This window comes from Scyliorhinus canicula, chromosome 25 (genome assembly GCF_902713615.1).
Source record: "Scyliorhinus canicula chromosome 25, sScyCan1.1, whole genome shotgun sequence".
NCBI classification, from domain to species: domain Eukaryota; kingdom Metazoa; phylum Chordata; class Chondrichthyes; order Carcharhiniformes; family Scyliorhinidae; genus Scyliorhinus; species Scyliorhinus canicula.
In genome coordinates, this window is record NC_052170.1 from 9,686,725 (window position 1) to 9,703,424 (window position 16,700).

At 52.5% G+C, this 16,700-nt stretch overlaps 1 protein-coding gene across 1 annotated transcript in view; it reads left to right on the forward strand.

Annotated features, from left to right (window-relative positions):
- The first annotated feature begins 12,734 nt into the window (after positions 1-12,734).
- Positions 12,735-16,700, forward strand: part of zgc:158403 (tetratricopeptide repeat protein 39A) — an 89,288-nt gene continuing 85,322 nt past the window's right edge. Inside the window, exon 1 of the mRNA XM_038784703.1 lies at positions 12,735-12,974. Within this exon, the coding sequence (XP_038640631.1) occupies positions 12,943-12,974 (32 nt within the window). The 5' untranslated portion in view covers positions 12,735-12,942. The remainder of the gene's footprint in view (positions 12,975-16,700) is intronic.

The following is a 16,700-nucleotide window of genomic DNA, read 5'->3' on the forward strand; positions in this document are numbered from 1 at the left end:
GATTCCGGGTTCAAACTTTGCTCTGTAGCTGAACCTATTTGGGACATTACAACTGACCTAAGTGTCCTGCACAAGGATGGGGCAGAGTCAGTGGTCATTTAATGATGTCAGGTGTAAGTTCAATTATTTAACATTGTGTCCCACCCCATCGAACCTTCCTCTATCTGGTGTCCTCATTATCGAAGGCTCATGAATCATGGCTATCACATCATTACAGGGCAAGGCAAGGGGGCAGGCCCCAAGAGCTATCTCGGCTGGTTATAGGGTTTGAACCCCCCCACCCCCCCAACGGTTGGTCATAATCTGCACCGCACTCTTGCCATCTCAGTTAACCGCGTTTCCCATCAACCCCGACAGTCTGCCAAAATTCATTGCCTCGTGCCACAAGAAGTTCAACGACCTTACCATAGTGGACAAGGTAACAAACCGGATACTTTTTAATCCCTGCCCTCTCTGGGCATCAGTGCCTTCTCGGCCTTTTGGCGAAGATTGAGCGTCTGATCGAGCCCAGGATGAGGTGCAATGCCTCTCATTGTCAGCCTGGGTCTTGTATCTCTCTCTTGCAGAGACCGTGAATTGCCTTCAGTTTGAATTCGAATTGGTTTTAGGAGCAAGCGATCAGTTAGCTTTCCCTTCCCACTCTGCGCATTGGCTTCTTAACTTTAAAGATGGGATAAAAAAAAGAAGCTCGGAATGGTTCACTGGGTAATCGTTTCGCCTCCCGACAGATCGGAAGGTGGCCGATGGGAATGAGAGGAATGAAGCGTGGGCAATGTGGGGTTACAGCAGCTTAACGCTGGCTCAGAAGGAAGCACTCCTCTTTGTAGCTGGAGAAACAGAAGCTCCTATATGGGTGTGGCATGGTCAATAACCAAAGCACACCCTGTCGTACCGAGTTACGATTGATCCCTCTGTTTGCCTTTGCTCAGCCACTGTTGGTCACTGTGCAAACACGGGAAGCACCTGAGCATTTTGAGAGAAGGTGCAAACATGGAAGTGTAAGACTTTTACCATTGGATAGGAGGAAGACCACAGTGTGAATCTTGATTAGCACTGCAGCCAGGGTAAAGGAGCCAGATTATTTTATTATTTTCCCTCTTTTTTAAAAAAATGGGCAGCACAGTGGTTAGCACTGTTGCTTCACAGCACCAGGGTCCCAGGTTCGACTCCCAACTTGGGCCACTGTCTGTGCGGAGTCTGCACATTCTCCCCGTGCCTGCGTGGGTTTCCTCCGGGTGCTCCGGTTTCCTCCCACAAGTCCCGAAAGACGTGCTTGTCAGGTGAATTGGCCATTCTGAATTCTCCCTCTGTGTACCCGAACAGGCGCCGGAATGTGGCGACTAGGGGCTTTTCACACTAACATCATGGCAGTGTTAAAGTAAGCCTACTTGTGACACTAATAAAGATTATTATTATTATAAATTGAGAGTACCCGATTATTATTTTCCCAATTGAGGGGCAATTTAGCATGGCCAATCCACCTAACCTGCACATCTTTTGGGTTGTGGGGGGTGAGACCCACGCAGACACGGGGAGAATGTGCAAACTCCACACGGGCAGTGACCCGGGGCAGGGATCGAATCGGGTCCTCGGCGCTGTGAGGCAGCAGTGCTAACCACTGCGCCGCCGTGCCGCCCCTGGGAGCCAGATTCTACATAGAATTTACAGCACAAAGGCACATCAATTGGCCAAACTAGTTCAGGCCGGTATTTGTGCTCGGTACAATTTTCCTCCCATCCACTTGATCTCACCTTTAGCAATTAGCCTCTTACCTCTCCTGTGTTCATCTAGCTTCCCCACTCGTCGCTTCAACGCCTCCTTGTGGGGGCGAGTTTCGCATTCTCATCACCCTCTGAGTAAAGAATGGTCTCCTCCCGGGTCTCCCCATTGGATTTGTTCATCACCACGGTAGCATGGTGGTTAGCACAATTGCTTCACAGCTCCAGGGTCCCAGGTTCAATTCCCAGCTTGGGTCACTGTCTGTGCGGAGGCTGCACGTTCTCCCCGTGTCTGCGTGGGTTTCCTCCGGGCGCTCCGGTTTCCTCCCACAGTCCAAAGATGTGCAGGTTAGGTGGATTGGCCATGCTAAATTTCCCTTCGGTCCAAAATTGCCCTTAATGTTGGGTGGGGTTACTGGGTTATGGGGATAGGGTGGCAGTGTGGGCTTGGGTAGGGTGCTCTTTCAAAAGAGCCGGTGCAGACTCGATGTGCTGAATGGCCTCCTTCTGCACTGTAAATTCTATGAAAAATCTTACATATCGACGGTCCCACGATTGGGTCTGGAGCCTGCGGGAATTGAAGATCGATCCCCAGGACACTGCGACCCTGGAGAAAAACCATCAGGACATGATAAAAATATATTTCTTATCAACAACATTCCCTTTAAACAATTTACTTTACCGGATATACAAATCTTGAAAATGTGGGCGGAGGGCTGTTTGGTTGGCAGTCGAGCGTCAAGCAATTGGGTAATGAGTCTTCTTACTTTCCAATTGGTGATGGACATGTTGGCGGACTACTGGCTGGAGGGTTGGGGGAGTCGTCTGATGAAACCTCCAGGAATACATTTAAGCACAGTTGGCAACATTGATGGCTGCCACTTTCTGGTTGCAGCTACATCCAAACAGTTGAAAGTCTTCAGGTCACCCCTTTTTAGATGTGGCCGACCAGCTCATGAGATAGCATGAGTGTAGCTACGGAGACCAGGAGATACATGCCATTGAACAAAAATCACTGCAGGAGACCACCATGCCCATCATAGCTGTGCCAACATTTTGAAAGAGCCGTCCAATTAATCCCATGCGTCTGCGCTTCTCCATAAGCCCATACCCCTCTCTGCTGACAGGAGAACAGCCGAGGCTTCTCTTGTCCCTCCAACAAACTGAGATATTCCATAAAATCTCCTCTGTACCCTTAACAAGACCTTGATGTTGTTACTACATTTTGGTGTTAAGAATTCAACCAGCTGCGATTTATCAATGATTTATGAAGATTTAGCATTGCTTCTGTACTCATGCTCCCTCCGTCAGTAGGCTTTTAAAAAAGACTTATCAACTTGTCCTGCCATCATCAAATGTTTCATAGAATTTACAGTACAGAAGGAGGCCATTCGGCCCATCGAGTCTGCACCGGCTCCTGGAAAGAGCACCCTACCCAAGGTCAACACCTCCACCGTATCCCCATAACCCAGTAACCCCACCCAACACTAAGGGCAATTTTGGACAATAAGGGCAATTTATCATGTCCAATCCACCTAACCTGCACATCTTTGGACTGTGGGAGGAAACCGGAGCACCCGGAGGAAACCCACGCACACACGGGGAGGATGTGCAGACTCCACACAGACAGTGACCCAAGCCGGAATCGAACCTGGGACCCTGGAGCTGTGAAGCGATTGTGCTATCCACAATGCTACCGTGCTGCCCGTTTCCTGTCTGTAAACCCCAGGTCTCTCCTTGAAATGCACCTCTTTTAACAAATATCTGAAAAATGCCCCTTTGAAGAATGTCTGAATTTAAACAAGATGGAACCAAGTGACAGAGGAATGCAGAGCTCTCCATAGAACCATAGAATTGCTCCAATGCAGCAGGAGGCCATTCAGCCCATTGAGGCTGCACAGACCCTCTGAAAGAGCACTCTACTTAGACCCACTCCCCTGCCCTATCCTGGTAACGCCACTTAACCTTTGGTCACTGAGGGACAATTTAGCATGGCCAATCCACCTAACCTGCACATCTTTGGGCTGTGGGAGGAAACCCGCACAGACACGAGGAGGAAACGCAAACTCCACAAGACAGTGACCCGAGGCCGGAATCGAACCAGGGTCCCTGGAGCTGTGAGGCAGCAAGGCCTCCCAATGATTCCCTCTCTCTCCTTCTCTCATTCTGAAAATCAAACTTTTCTTTTCTCTGCCATTACCTCCTCATGTGGCTTGGTGTTTGTGAAATGCCTTAAATGTTGCACAATGTTTGAGGTGCTATATAAATGTACCAGACCTCAGAAGCGGGGCCTTAGCCAGTATGGGGATTGAACCCACACAGTTGGCATCTTTGCATCAGAAACCAGCTGCCCAGCCAACTGAGCCCAACGAGGTTATTCATGAATCAACCTTCCATCTAGCCTGAGATGTGGTGATCCTCAGGTCAAATCACCACCAGTCAGCTCTCCCTCTCAAAGGGGAAAGCAGCCTATGGTCATCTGGGACTACTTTTTACTCTATGAAGTAACAGCTGCTTCTTTCGACATAGCTGTCTGAGGCAGCAGGTGTAAGGGACAGGTAAGTGAAAAAGCAGTGATTTTTCATTGCTTCTGCCTGGACTGCTCTTTAGCTTTCAGGCAGGGGTGATAGATGGGGGAGGGATCTCTGATATGGGGGCCTCTGATGGGGAGTTTCTGATATGGGAGTCTGGTGGGGGGGTTCTAGGGGGTCTCTGATATGAGGGGGTCTCTGATGGGGGTGTCTTTGATGGGGGTTTGATGAGGGGTCTGACGGGGGTCTCTGATAGGGGTTTGATGAGGGGTCTGATGGGGGTCTCTGATGGGGGGTCTAATGAGGGTCTGATGGGAGTCTTTTATGGGGTCTCATGGGAGTCTCTGATGGGGGGGTTCTGATGAGGGTAAAATGGGGTGTGTGATGGGGATTGATGGGGGCATCTGGTGGGGGGGGCTCTAATGGGGGTGTCTGATGGGGGGTGCAGAGGTGCGGTGGGCAGGATTTGTTTTATTTGGTGGGAGGGGTGCCCTCCGATTGACTTTGGGGCACCTAACTCAAATACCTACCCGCCGTGAGGTCCACCGCATCAGGGCCAAGCTGGTTGACACTGGCACCAAACCATGCCCGCGTGAGAGAGCTGGAGGACGCTGGAGGTGTGGAGAATCCATTTGCATCCTCCCGCCAGTGGGAGGCACAAACTTTGATGCTGCTGCTAGCGGAGGGTGGGGGGGGGGGGGGGGGGGGGGGGGGGTGGATCAGAGCATTGCAACAGGATCGTCGCCGATTATGTCTTTTGGGGGAAGAATCGGGAATAAGGTGTTGAGATCGGGGGTCAGGAATGGTCATGAGTCGGCAGCACGGCCGCGCAGTGGTTAGCACTGCCGCCTCACGGCGCCGAGGTCCCAGGTTCGATCCCGGCTCTGGGTCACTGTCTGTGTGGAGTTTGCACATTCTCCCCGTGTCGGCGTGGGTTTCACCCCCACAACCCAAAAGATGTGCAGGGTAGGTGGATTGGCCACGCTAAATTGCCCCTTAATTTGAAAAGGTGAATTAGCTACTCTAAAATTTAAAAGAAAAGGAATGATCATGACGAATGGCAGAGCAGGCTAGAAGGGCCGAATGGCCTCCTCCTGCTCCTAGTTTCTATACGGTGTCCCTATCTGAGACACTTCAACGGCACTTGGCCTCATGACGAGAGTTATTTGGATAATGATTTTCCACTTTACTCCGTGGATGGAGCTGATCACCCAACCATTGGCGAACTTGCTCATTTTCATTCTCTTCAGCGCAATAGCTCGGTCGAGGCTGGTTTTCCCCTCCACTGGGTTACCCCTCAGGGCGGGGTGGGCTGAAAATAATCCCGGCTATTCTTTGAAATGTTACTGAAAGGTGACAAGTTGCCCTAAAGTCATATACCCATTTTTATTCATGCCGCACATTGTTCTGACGATGTTGGCCCACAACGGCCTGGGAGGCCTCCAGTTCTGCCTCCTGTCTGGGGCTGGCACCGGGGGGGCGGTTGGTCTCCGGCACAGGAAGGTCACCCCCACCCCCCCACTCTGAATGCTATCCCAGCTGGAAATCGTGTGGGCCTGGCGGTCCAGGAGGCGCCGAGCTCAGCTGTGATGGCCCGGGCGGTCGAATAGCCTGCCAACATTTGCCCACCGGGAAGGCCAACTTGGGGGGCGAGGGTGGTTTGAGCTCATGAATTGGAGGCACTAGCGGGCTCGGCACGAACTACTGGGGAGATAAATTGGAATCGGAGAACGAAATGATAAAAAAAAATAGGCCGTGCCTACTGATGGAGTAAGTTTCCGATTGAACTGACATAACCTGGTTCTGAAGGTACAGTCAGTTCAAGACAAACAAGCTCCTGTGTAGTCCCTGGAGCGTTTCATCACTGCGTTCATCAGTGAAGCAGTGATGTTTCCCGAGAGCCATTAAGGTAGATTTGTCGGTTACTCATTATGCAGTTTATTCAGTCAGCTGTCAGCCCTGTGCTCACTAACCTTTTCCAGCAAAGCCTCAATTGTAAAATTCTCACTCTTGTGTTCGAATCTCTGCACGGCCCCTGTGATCTCTCCCAGCTCAATTGCCTCCAGCCCAGCATTGGTTCGATGGGCCGAAGGGCCTTTTCTGGGCTGTATGGCTCTAGCGCTGGCAGTCTTGTCTCCAGTGCCCCCCCCCCCCACCCCATTCCCTTCAGGTACCATGCCCTCCGAGTGCGATGGCACCTTCCCTCGGCCTACGATTATGCTTGGCAAGGGTTGCATGGGTTCGCCGTTGCCTTCGGCAGACTGGCTGACCCGGAAATCTCTCCTGCTCTTGCCGCCCGCCTGCCATCGGGCACGTTGGAAGGAACGGCGGGCTGGAAACCAACCTGTTTCAGCTGCGTTGTGAACGCACCTTCCTTGGCCGTCGTGTCCTGGGGTGGGACTCCAATCCGGAGCTCCTGGCTTCGAGACAGGGGACGCTAAGCCACTGCGCCACAAGGCCCCTCCCTGGGCCCTAACATCTGGATTCCCTAAACTTCTCCACCTCTCCCTCCCTTCCTGAAAGAGACTCTAGTTTAGAATGTATCTCCTTATCAGAATTTGTAAGTCAACGCCACTGTGAAGCGCGTCGGGACATTCGATTGCATTTACGGTGCCAAATAAATGCGAGTTGTTGTTAGTTTAAAATCCACTGTTTGGGGCTACACATTGGCGACTCCCCGTCAATTTTGGATCGGCTGTTCAAATACTTTTTAATTTGTATAAAATCGAAAGAATTTTATACATTTCAATTAGGCCGCGACTCGTTCTCCTCAACTCCAGGGAATAGGAAAGTGGCAGAGAATGGGAGCGACACGGTGACTCAGAGGTTAGCACCGCTGCCTCACAGCACCAGGGACCCGGGTTCAACTCCAGCCGCGGGTGACTGTGCGGAGTCTGCACGTCCTCCCCCGTGCCTGCATGGGTTTCCTCCGGGTGCTTCGGTTTCCTCCCACAGTCCAAAGATATGCAGGTTAGGTGGATTGGCCAGGCTAAATTGCCCCTTAGTGTCCAAAAGTTTAGGTGGGGTTGCGGTGATAGGGTGGAGGCGTGGGCTTAAGCGGGGTGCTCTTTCCAAAGGCCGGTGTAGACTCGATGGGCCGAATGGCCTCCTTCTGCTCTGTAAGTTCTATGCGATTTGATTCAATCCCACCTCTTAGGTCAATCGTCTTGTGCCAGGAACCACACTGGCCATCATTGATGTCTACCCCCCCCCCCCCCCCCCCACCCAATCGCTGGTGTTGAATGATGGGATAGGCTCGTGAGGCCGAATGGCCTCTTTGTGGCCTTGTGTTCCTTCCATGAATTACATCCAGAATTCCTCTTAGGAATGAGGGAACCCGTTGTAAAAGCCGGTCTGCAGAGCCACGGGGGTGGGGGGGGGGGGGGGGGGGGGGGGTGGAGAATGGGTTCCACAACGCAGGCTGAGTGGGCTACTGCCCCAGGGTATTCGGAACCGAGTCCCTCTTTGCGAAATAAAGCCTAGTTGGTTTACGATATTTCTTCACGAGGCTGCTCTCTCTCTCTCTCACTCATGGGATCCGGTTTTTCTGGTCTGGTAACTTTATCTCCATTCCGACAGAGGAATTGCATCAGTCAGTGCTGTCATATTGCCCGCCTGACTAACAAGATTTAGACACAGGTCATCCTGACATTGACGCAATGCAAAAATGCTCCACATTGTGCAGTCCGTCAGTTTAAAAACTTTAATTTAAAAAAAAATTTGTCTGCCCAATTCTGGTTGCTAGGCTACTGTTTCGCAACCGGGTGCAATTCGAATGGTAGAAAGTTTACAGCCTGGAAAGAGGCCCAGAATCGAGCGGCCCAGCCAAATCCCCCTTTCCAGCATTGTGTCCCTTGCCTGCAGGTTACCCCACTCTGAGGCGCCCACCTGCACTTTTTGAACGATTCGGAGCTTTCTACCTCGGCTACCCCCTCCGGGCTGTGAGTTTCAGACCCCCCCTCTCCCCCACCACACAATCTTGTGGGTGAAGAATGTTTTCCTCACCCCCCCCCCCTCTAATTATATTAATAATCTTTAATAGTGTCACAAGTAGGCTTACATTAACACTGCAATGAAGTTACTGTGAAAATCCCCTAGTGGCCACATTCCGGCGCCTGTTCGGGTACACGGAGGGGGAATTCAGAATGTCCAATTCGCCTAACAACGTCTTTCGGGACTTGTGGGAGGAAAGCGGAGCACCCGGAGGAAACCCAACGCAGACACGGGGAGAACGTGCAGACTCCGCACAGACAGTGACTCAGCAGGGAATCGAACCCGGGACCCTGGAGCTGTGAAGAAACAGTGCCGATCACTGTGCTACCGTAATCCCCCTTGTAATCGCTTTAAATCTACGACCCCCAGCCACTGACCGCTTTGCCGGTAAGCAGGCCCTTCCCACCCACCCGATCCGGGCTGCCCACACTGTTCCGAAAATCAGCCTGGACCCCCACCCTGTTCCAAGGGGGTAATGCCTACCCATCCGCCCATCCAATCTTTCCTCAAAGCAGCAATTGCCCGGCCCTGACAACATCCTTATAAATCTCCTCTGTAAATCTCCTCCGACCCCCACCACCCCCACCGACCCCCCCCCCCCCCCCCCACCCCCCCACGCGATGACATCCTTTCTCTAATGAGGTGATCAGGACCGCGCACAGTCCTCACGTTATGGCCTAACTAATGATTGATCCAGTACCAGAAGCACCTTCCCTGCGCTTACAATTCTGCACCTGGGCTAACCGGGTAAGGACTCCATGCGCCTTCCTAACCACCCCCCCCCCCCCCCCTCCTACCACCGTGGCGGACCTGTGGGCCATGTGTGTGAGCTTGACAGCCGGCTACTGAACTGCAGGGGGCATCACGGGAAACCTTGATTCTCACCTGGCACCTGCGATTCTACTGGGGTGAGGAGGGGGTTGGGGGGAGCGGCGGGGAGGGGGAGGGGGGGAGTGGCCGGGGGGGGGGGGGGGGGGGGGGGGGGGGGGGGGAGTGGCGGGGGGGGGGGGGGAGTGACAGTCATCTTCCCATTCCTAACACTTAAAATAAATTTTAAATTTAGAGTACCCAATTAATGTTTTCCAATTAAGGAGTAATTTAGCGTGGCCATTCCACCTAGCCTGCACATCTTTGGGTTGTGGGGGCGAAACCCACGCAGACACGGGGAGAATTTCCCATTCCGAACTCAGGACCACCAAGACCCAATCTTAGTCCCACTGCCGCGACCTGGGGCCGGCGAACTCAGCACCCAACTTGGGATCTTCCTGCTCTTTTATGGTTCGCCAGTAACTTGCGTTTTGCGCCGCCTCTAATGCAGTAACATGACCCGAGACTGGACAGGGTGGCAAATCGCAGAGAAACCAACACTGCTCCAAACAATGAGGCATTAGGGTAGGCCATCTGTTTTTAGAGGCCCTGCCTTCCCGTACCAGCCTCCCCGGACAGGCGCCGGAATGTGGCGACTAGGGGCTTTTCACAGTAACTTCATTGAAGCCTACTCGTGACAATAAGCGATTTTCATTTCATTTCATTTCAGGGAGGTGAGAGAAGGAGAGAGAGAAAGAGAGAGGCAGTGAGTGTTCTGAGGTCTCTTTAATGGGTGTGGTTACGAGTTCAACGTACCAAATTCACATATATTAAACAACTTCCCTCACATGAGTCTACATGGGAAATGCAGGCACGCCTCTTAAAGGTGTACCTTAAACAGAGAGGGAATTACAGAGCACAGCCTCCAGATGGTGATCGCCAGTGTGGGAGATGCTCGAGGAACCAGAATTGGAGGGGTGCACAGATGCTATGGAGCAGGGAGGGGTGCGGGTGGGGTTTTGTAGATCTGGGGAGGTCGCGGAGATAGGGAGGGACAACGGCCACATCGGTTTGAACGTGAGGCTGAAACTCCCCGAGATATGGCGGGAAAGCAAGTGGTTTATTTCTTTATGTTGCCAAGCAGCTTTTGTTGTTGTTGTTGCAGGTTTCCACCCCCCCCCCCCCCCACAACCGCTCTCCTGACATTTCCTGGGTGCGATGGGTCAGGGGGAACTTTGCCCTCGGCCCTGTTGCCCACTTCACAATCTGTGAGCCCGGTCGGCGACAACAACTTGCATTCACATAGCGCCTCTTGCATTCACATAGCGCCTCTCAGGCAGCGAAACCACCCCGGGGTGCGACGGGGGGGAGCGTTGTCAGACACGGCTCGACGAGGGGACGTGAAAGTTAGGGGTGTAATTCTGCGGCCGTTGGGAATCTCTGTTCCCATCGGCAGTGCGCCCCCCGCCCACGGGTTTCCCGGCGGCGTTGGGGGGGGGGGGGGCGGAGGGCTTCAATAGGACAAGCGGAGGGAAGACAGAATCTCTCCACCAGCGAACGCCGCGCCGGCGAGAAACATGCGGCTGGGGGGGGGGGGGGGGGGGGCGGATAACCCGGCCCGAGATATTAGAACAATGTCCAAAAGATTGAGCAAAGTTCAGGAGCATTGTAAGGAAGGGGAGAGAGGTAGAGAGTCAGTCGGATTTGTGGTGGGAATTTCGGAGAATCGCGGTGAATCTTTACGGTGCAGGAGAACCCAAACATTTTACAAATTGAGGGCAAAATAAAATTCCTCGTTCGTTTTCCTCCACCAAGTGTGATAATTTCCCTTCAAGCCCCAGACTGACTGGCAGCGAGTAGCCACATTGTTACTGGCCCAGTAATCCAGAGGCCCAGGCTAACGCTCCGGGGTCAAGGGTTCAAACCCCACCACGGCAGCTGGTGGGATTTTAACTCCATTAATAAAAGTCTGGCATTTTAAAGTTATTCTCAGTAATGGTGACCATGACAACTCTCCTCAATTGTCTTACAAGCCCACCTGGCCCTTTACGGAAGGAAATCTGCCGTCCTTACCCTGTCTGGCCTACATGTGACTCCCGACCCACAGCGATGTGATTGATTCTCAACTGTCCCTCTGAAATGGCCCAGCCAGGCACTCAGTTCAAGGGCAATTAGGGATGGACCACAAGTCATCGAGCTTTAAAAATACAGAAACTGACCCATCGGCACATCTTGTCAGTGCTGGCCATCAAGCACCTGTAGCACAGTGGTTAGCACTGTTGCTTCGCAGCGGCAGGGTCCCAGGTTCGATTCCCAGCTTGGGTCACTGTCTGTGCGGAGTCTGCACATTCTTTCATAGAATTTACAGTGCAGAAGGAGGCTATTCGGCCCATCGTGTCTGCACCGGCTCTTGGAAAGAGCACCCTACCCAAGGTCAACACCTCCACCCTATCCCCATAACCCAGTAACCCCACCCAACACTAAGGGCAATTTTGGACACTAAGGGCAATTTAGCACATCCAATCCCCTAACCTGCACATCTTTGGACTGTGGGAGGAAACCGGAGCACCCGGAGGAAACCCACACACACACCGGGAGGATGTGCAGACTCCGCACAGACAATGACCCAAGCCGGAATCGAACCTGGGACCCTGGAGCTGTGAAGCAATTGTGCTATCCACAATGCTACCGTGCTGCCCATCCTGTGTCTGCGTGCGTTTCCGCCGGTTTCCTCCCACAAGTCCCGAAAGACGTGCTTGTTAGGTGAATTGGACATTCTGAATTCTCCCTCAGTGTACCCGAACAGGCGTCGGAATGTGGCGACTAGGGGTTTTTTACAGTAACTTCATTGCAGTGTTAATGTAAGCCTTCTTGTGACAATAAAGATTATTGTTGTTGTTCTGATCCCACAAATTCTGGCCTTAGCATCCCTAGTGCAGAAGGAGGCCATTCGGCCCATCGACTCTGCACCGGCCCTCCGAAAGAGCACCGTACCTAGGCCTGTAAACCCCCCCCCCCCCCCCCAATCTGGCACATCCCTGGACACCAAGGGGCAATTTATCACGGCCAATCCACCTAACCTGCGCATCTTAGGGACTGGGAGGAAACCGGAGCACCCGGAGGAAACCCACGCAGACACGGGGAGAAGGTGCAGACTCCACACACAGACAGTCAGCTGAGGCCAGAATCGAACCCGGATCCTGGGTGCTGTGAAGTAGCTGTGCAAACCACTGTACCACCGTGCGGGGGTGGGGTGGGGGGGGGAGCAATAAAATTAGGGAACTTACTGGCCTGAACTGGAGTTCCATTCTAAGGGGTAAATAAACCAGTTCAGACCAGCACAAATCAGTTCCCAATCTTTAATAGCTTTTCCTTCTCATTCAATGAAAGAATAAAAATGAGAGAGTGGGGGGGGTAGAAACTGGAGCATTATTAGATGCCCAGGAGTCATTTCAATGGGACAGAATACTGGGCCAACCTGTCTCAATGGGGATTTTAGTTTTAAATCAGGGTGGTGGGATGAGAGGGGGCAGATGTGGGTCCAGATGTGTTTCTGGCGTACAGGTGTGGTAGCCAAAGCGCAGCGACGGCCGCTAGTCGGTGCCCCCTCCCTGTCGGCAGGCAGCCCGGGCAGGGGAGGGAGCTGCAATCACTCCTCCTCCTCCTCCTGGTGCTGCTGCTGGGTTGATGGTAATCCCAGTGCTGGCGAGCCGGTGGGAGGGGAGCTGACAGCACGGAAAGTGTCCCAGAGCGGTGGGGGAGTCTCTCCCTGTAGCCCTTTCCCCGTCTAAGGTGTGGGGAAGGAGCTGGAGGAGGCGGAGGGGGGGGGGGGGGGAATTGACACGGATCAGTATCAGGACCTGGATACATTCTGGATCTGAACAGCTGTAGCAATGGCAAACTCCAGCGATTCACCGCCCAGAAGGCAAGTATATTGATGGGTGGGGTGGGGGAGGAGGGGGATACTAAGTTGCAATACTTGAGCAAGTTGCAATTGCCATTGTCAGAACTGGCTTGTTTACAAATGCCTGTTCAGACTCCAAAGCAGTTTTCAGATCATGTTAAATCTCTCTCGGGAGATGTGAACGTGGCAGTGTTAATCAGCTGGTGTCACCCACCAGCACCAGGCCTTGTACTAACCCTGACTAAACCGGCTGCCAATAAGTAAACATTGTCCTCTCCTGCCCTGATGCCCGGGTTAAAGGTTTCGAGGTACATGGCCACTTTGTGTGTGTGTGTGTGTCTGCACTGTGACACACAAGTGTATAAAGCCCTGAGGCTCGTATTAGCAAACGGCTATTTGGGAGTAACATGGACCTCCCCCCCCACCCCCCCCCCCCCCCCCCCTTCTCCCACATTCCCTGGGAGGGTAATTTCACCTGTCCCTGTTTTAAAAGAACGATAGGAAGTGACATTGGCAATTTGCATTTATAAAGCACCTCCAACATCCAAAGGCACTTCGCAAGGTAAGCCAGGGGAGATTGGGGGAGGCTGTGTTGCAAATCTCTCAGGGAGCCTGCATTGCTGTCAGACATGTGTGCTGTAGTTCGGAGCTATAATAATAATAATCTTTATTAGTGTCACAAGTAGGCTTACATTAACACTGCAATTAAGTTACTGTGAAAATCCCCTAGTCGCCACATTCCGGCGCCTCTCCGGGTACACGGAGGGAGAATTCAGAATGTCCAATTCACCCAACAAACACGTCTTTCGGGACTTGTGGGAGGAAACCGGAGCACCTGGAGGAAACCCACGCAGACACGGGGAGAACGTGCAGACTCCGCACAGACAGTGACCCGAGCCGGGAATTGAACCTGGGTCCTTGGCCCTGTGGAGCAAAAGTGCTAACCACTGTGCTACCGTGCCGCCCATGGATAGTGATGGGAGAGTCCCCAACGTTCTTCCCATCGGCTGCCTCTCACCGCCTGCCATTCGTGTGCGTTGGAAGGATTTGCAGTTCCTCGTCCTGTGTTTGGCCGGGTTACGAACGCACCTTCCTCGGCCTTCAAGCCCTGGCATGGGGTCTGAACCCGGAACTTTAGGCTCAGAGGCTGGGTCGCGAACCCACTGCGCTGCAAGACCTCCCTCTAGACCCTGGCACGGGCCACCCAAAGAAGACCCTTAAAAAAAAAGCAGCAAGCGGTCCGAGCGATTTAGGGAGAGAGTTCCAGAGAATTCCCAGGCAACTAAAAGCTGGTGGAGCAAGGAAAATCCCAAGGTTAGAGAAAACAGTGTGCGGCTAGCGTATTGTGCTATCTGAAGAATACATCCTGATTACATTCAGTCATTTCATCCACAACACAACTGGGCGTTCTCGAGATTTTGAGAGAGTATAAAACCTCTCCCAGCATCATTTATAGGAAAGACACTCTAGCTTTTATGCAGCATTCTGTCATAATTCTCTTGAAACATCTCGAGCACTAAACACAGCTAATTACTTCGAAGTGTATTGATTGTTACGTGGGAAGATGACAAGGAGGGTTTATTTTCAAGCAAAATCTCCATGGTAAGGCAGGCGTTTATTACTCATCCATTGAGTCGCCCTTGAGAATGTGAGGGCGGGAATTCATCTTGACCTGTTGCGGCCCGTGTGGTGTTAGCGGGCAGGGGAGTATCAGGGCAGGGGAGTATCAGGGCAAGGGGAGTATCAGGGCAAGTGAGTGTCAGGGCGGTCTTCCCGTGCGCCTGCTGCGCTCGCTCTTCCGGCTGGCCGAAGTCGAGGCTTTGGAAGGTGCTGTCGAAGGAGCCTTGGCGAGTCGCTGCGGTGCATCCCGTAGACGGTACACGCGGCTGTCACTGTGCGTCGGCGGTGGAGGGAGTGGACGTTCTAGGTGGTGGGTGGGGTGCTGCTTTCGATTCGGAATGCACTGAATGTCCTCAGTGACGGAACGAGTGCAGGGTATTCAGTCACGCGCCTGACGTACGTCATTGTAGGTGTTAGGGCAGCTTTGGAGACTCAGGGGAGCAATTGAACAATGGGGATAGCATTAAGGACAGCACAGTGGTTAGCACAGTTGGTTCACAACGCCAGGGTCCCAGGTTCAATTCCCGGCTTGGGTCACTGTCTGTGCGGAGTCTGCACGTTCTCCCCGTGTCTGTGTGGGTTTCCTCCGGGTGCTCCGGTTTCCTCCCACAGTCCAAAGATGTGCAGGTTAGGTGGATTGGCCACGTTAAATTGCCCTTAGTGTCCAAAAAAAGGTTAGGTGGTGTTACTGGGTCACGGGTATAAGGTGGAGACGTGGGTTTAAGTAGGGTGCTTTTTCCAAGGGTGCAGACCCGATGGGCCGAATGGCCTCCTTCCGCACTGTAAATTCTATGACTATAAAGGGAGCTGATTAGACTTTTTGGCACAGTGTTAGTCCAGACTTTCTTTTTTAAATATAAATTTTAGAGTACCCAATTTATAGATTTTTTAATAGAATTTACAGTGCAGAAGGAGGCCATTCGGCCCATCGAGTCTGCACCGGCTCTTGGAAAGAGCACCCGACCCAAGGTTAACACCTCCACTCTATCCCCATAACTCAGTAACCCCACCCAACACTAAGAGCAATTTTGGACACTAAGGGCAATTTATCACGGCCAATCCACCTAACCTGCACATCTTTGGACTGTGGGAGGAAACCGGAGCACCCGGAGGAAACCCATGCACACACACGAAAAAATTTTTTTTTTCCCCAGTTAAGGGGCAATTTAGCGTGGCCAATCCACCTACCTTGCGCACCTTTGGGTTGTGAGGGTGAGACCCACGCAGACATGGGGAGAATGTGCAAACTCCACACGGGCAGTGACCCGGGGCTGGGATCGAACCCGGGTCCTGGGCCGCCGTGAGGCAGCAGTGCTAACCACTGGGCCACCCTGCCGCCCTCTTGCTAATACAGGCTCAGCAGGTAGCCCAGGCGCCTTTGAGCTTGTGCCGTCAACTTTGGAGAGAACAAGCACAAAGCTCTGGTCTGACGTGCCGGCAACAGTACTGACGGAATGCTGTCGGCGTTGCCATCTCTCAGGTTAAAGGCACTCAGGTGAACGTAATAGCTCCCAGCTGGGCATTTTAAAGAAGATTCACCTCAGAGCTGTAATGAATGTTTGTTCTTCAGGGCAACACCCAAAAAGAGCAGAAGAGCTGCGCACTATCTGATTGCTGTTTATGAAAGTTCGTTGTGCACACAGTGGCTGCCACGTTTGCTCTGCCACAGCAGTGACAACACTTCAAAAGTATTTCCTTAGTTGCAAGGGATGTGTGGGGCACTACATCAATGAAATTTGGACTATCATCCTGCTGGGGATTGCCTTCTGGCGCAAGTCTTGCTTGTCTCTTATGAGCCTGTATGTTTTGCGCATTGGAGCGCACATTGCATTGCCTTTACACAATTGTAATGTAGAAAGTGCCTAAAATTGATGTTAATAAAAAACAAAGACTGGACCAGTTCCCTGCAAAGAAAGGTACCCAGAAGCAAGGAAATGAATCACCAGGGTATCTGTGTTTCGGTAACCTTTGTTCAAGAGGAGTTAGACTCCCTGATTGTCTAATTGGGGCTGTGCGATTGTCTGTATCAACTTGAGGTGGCAGAGGGGCAGAGGGAGGCCTTAATGCAAGGCATCCCTCCATATCCATAGGTTAGGTGGATTGGCCGTGATAAATTGCCCTTAGTGT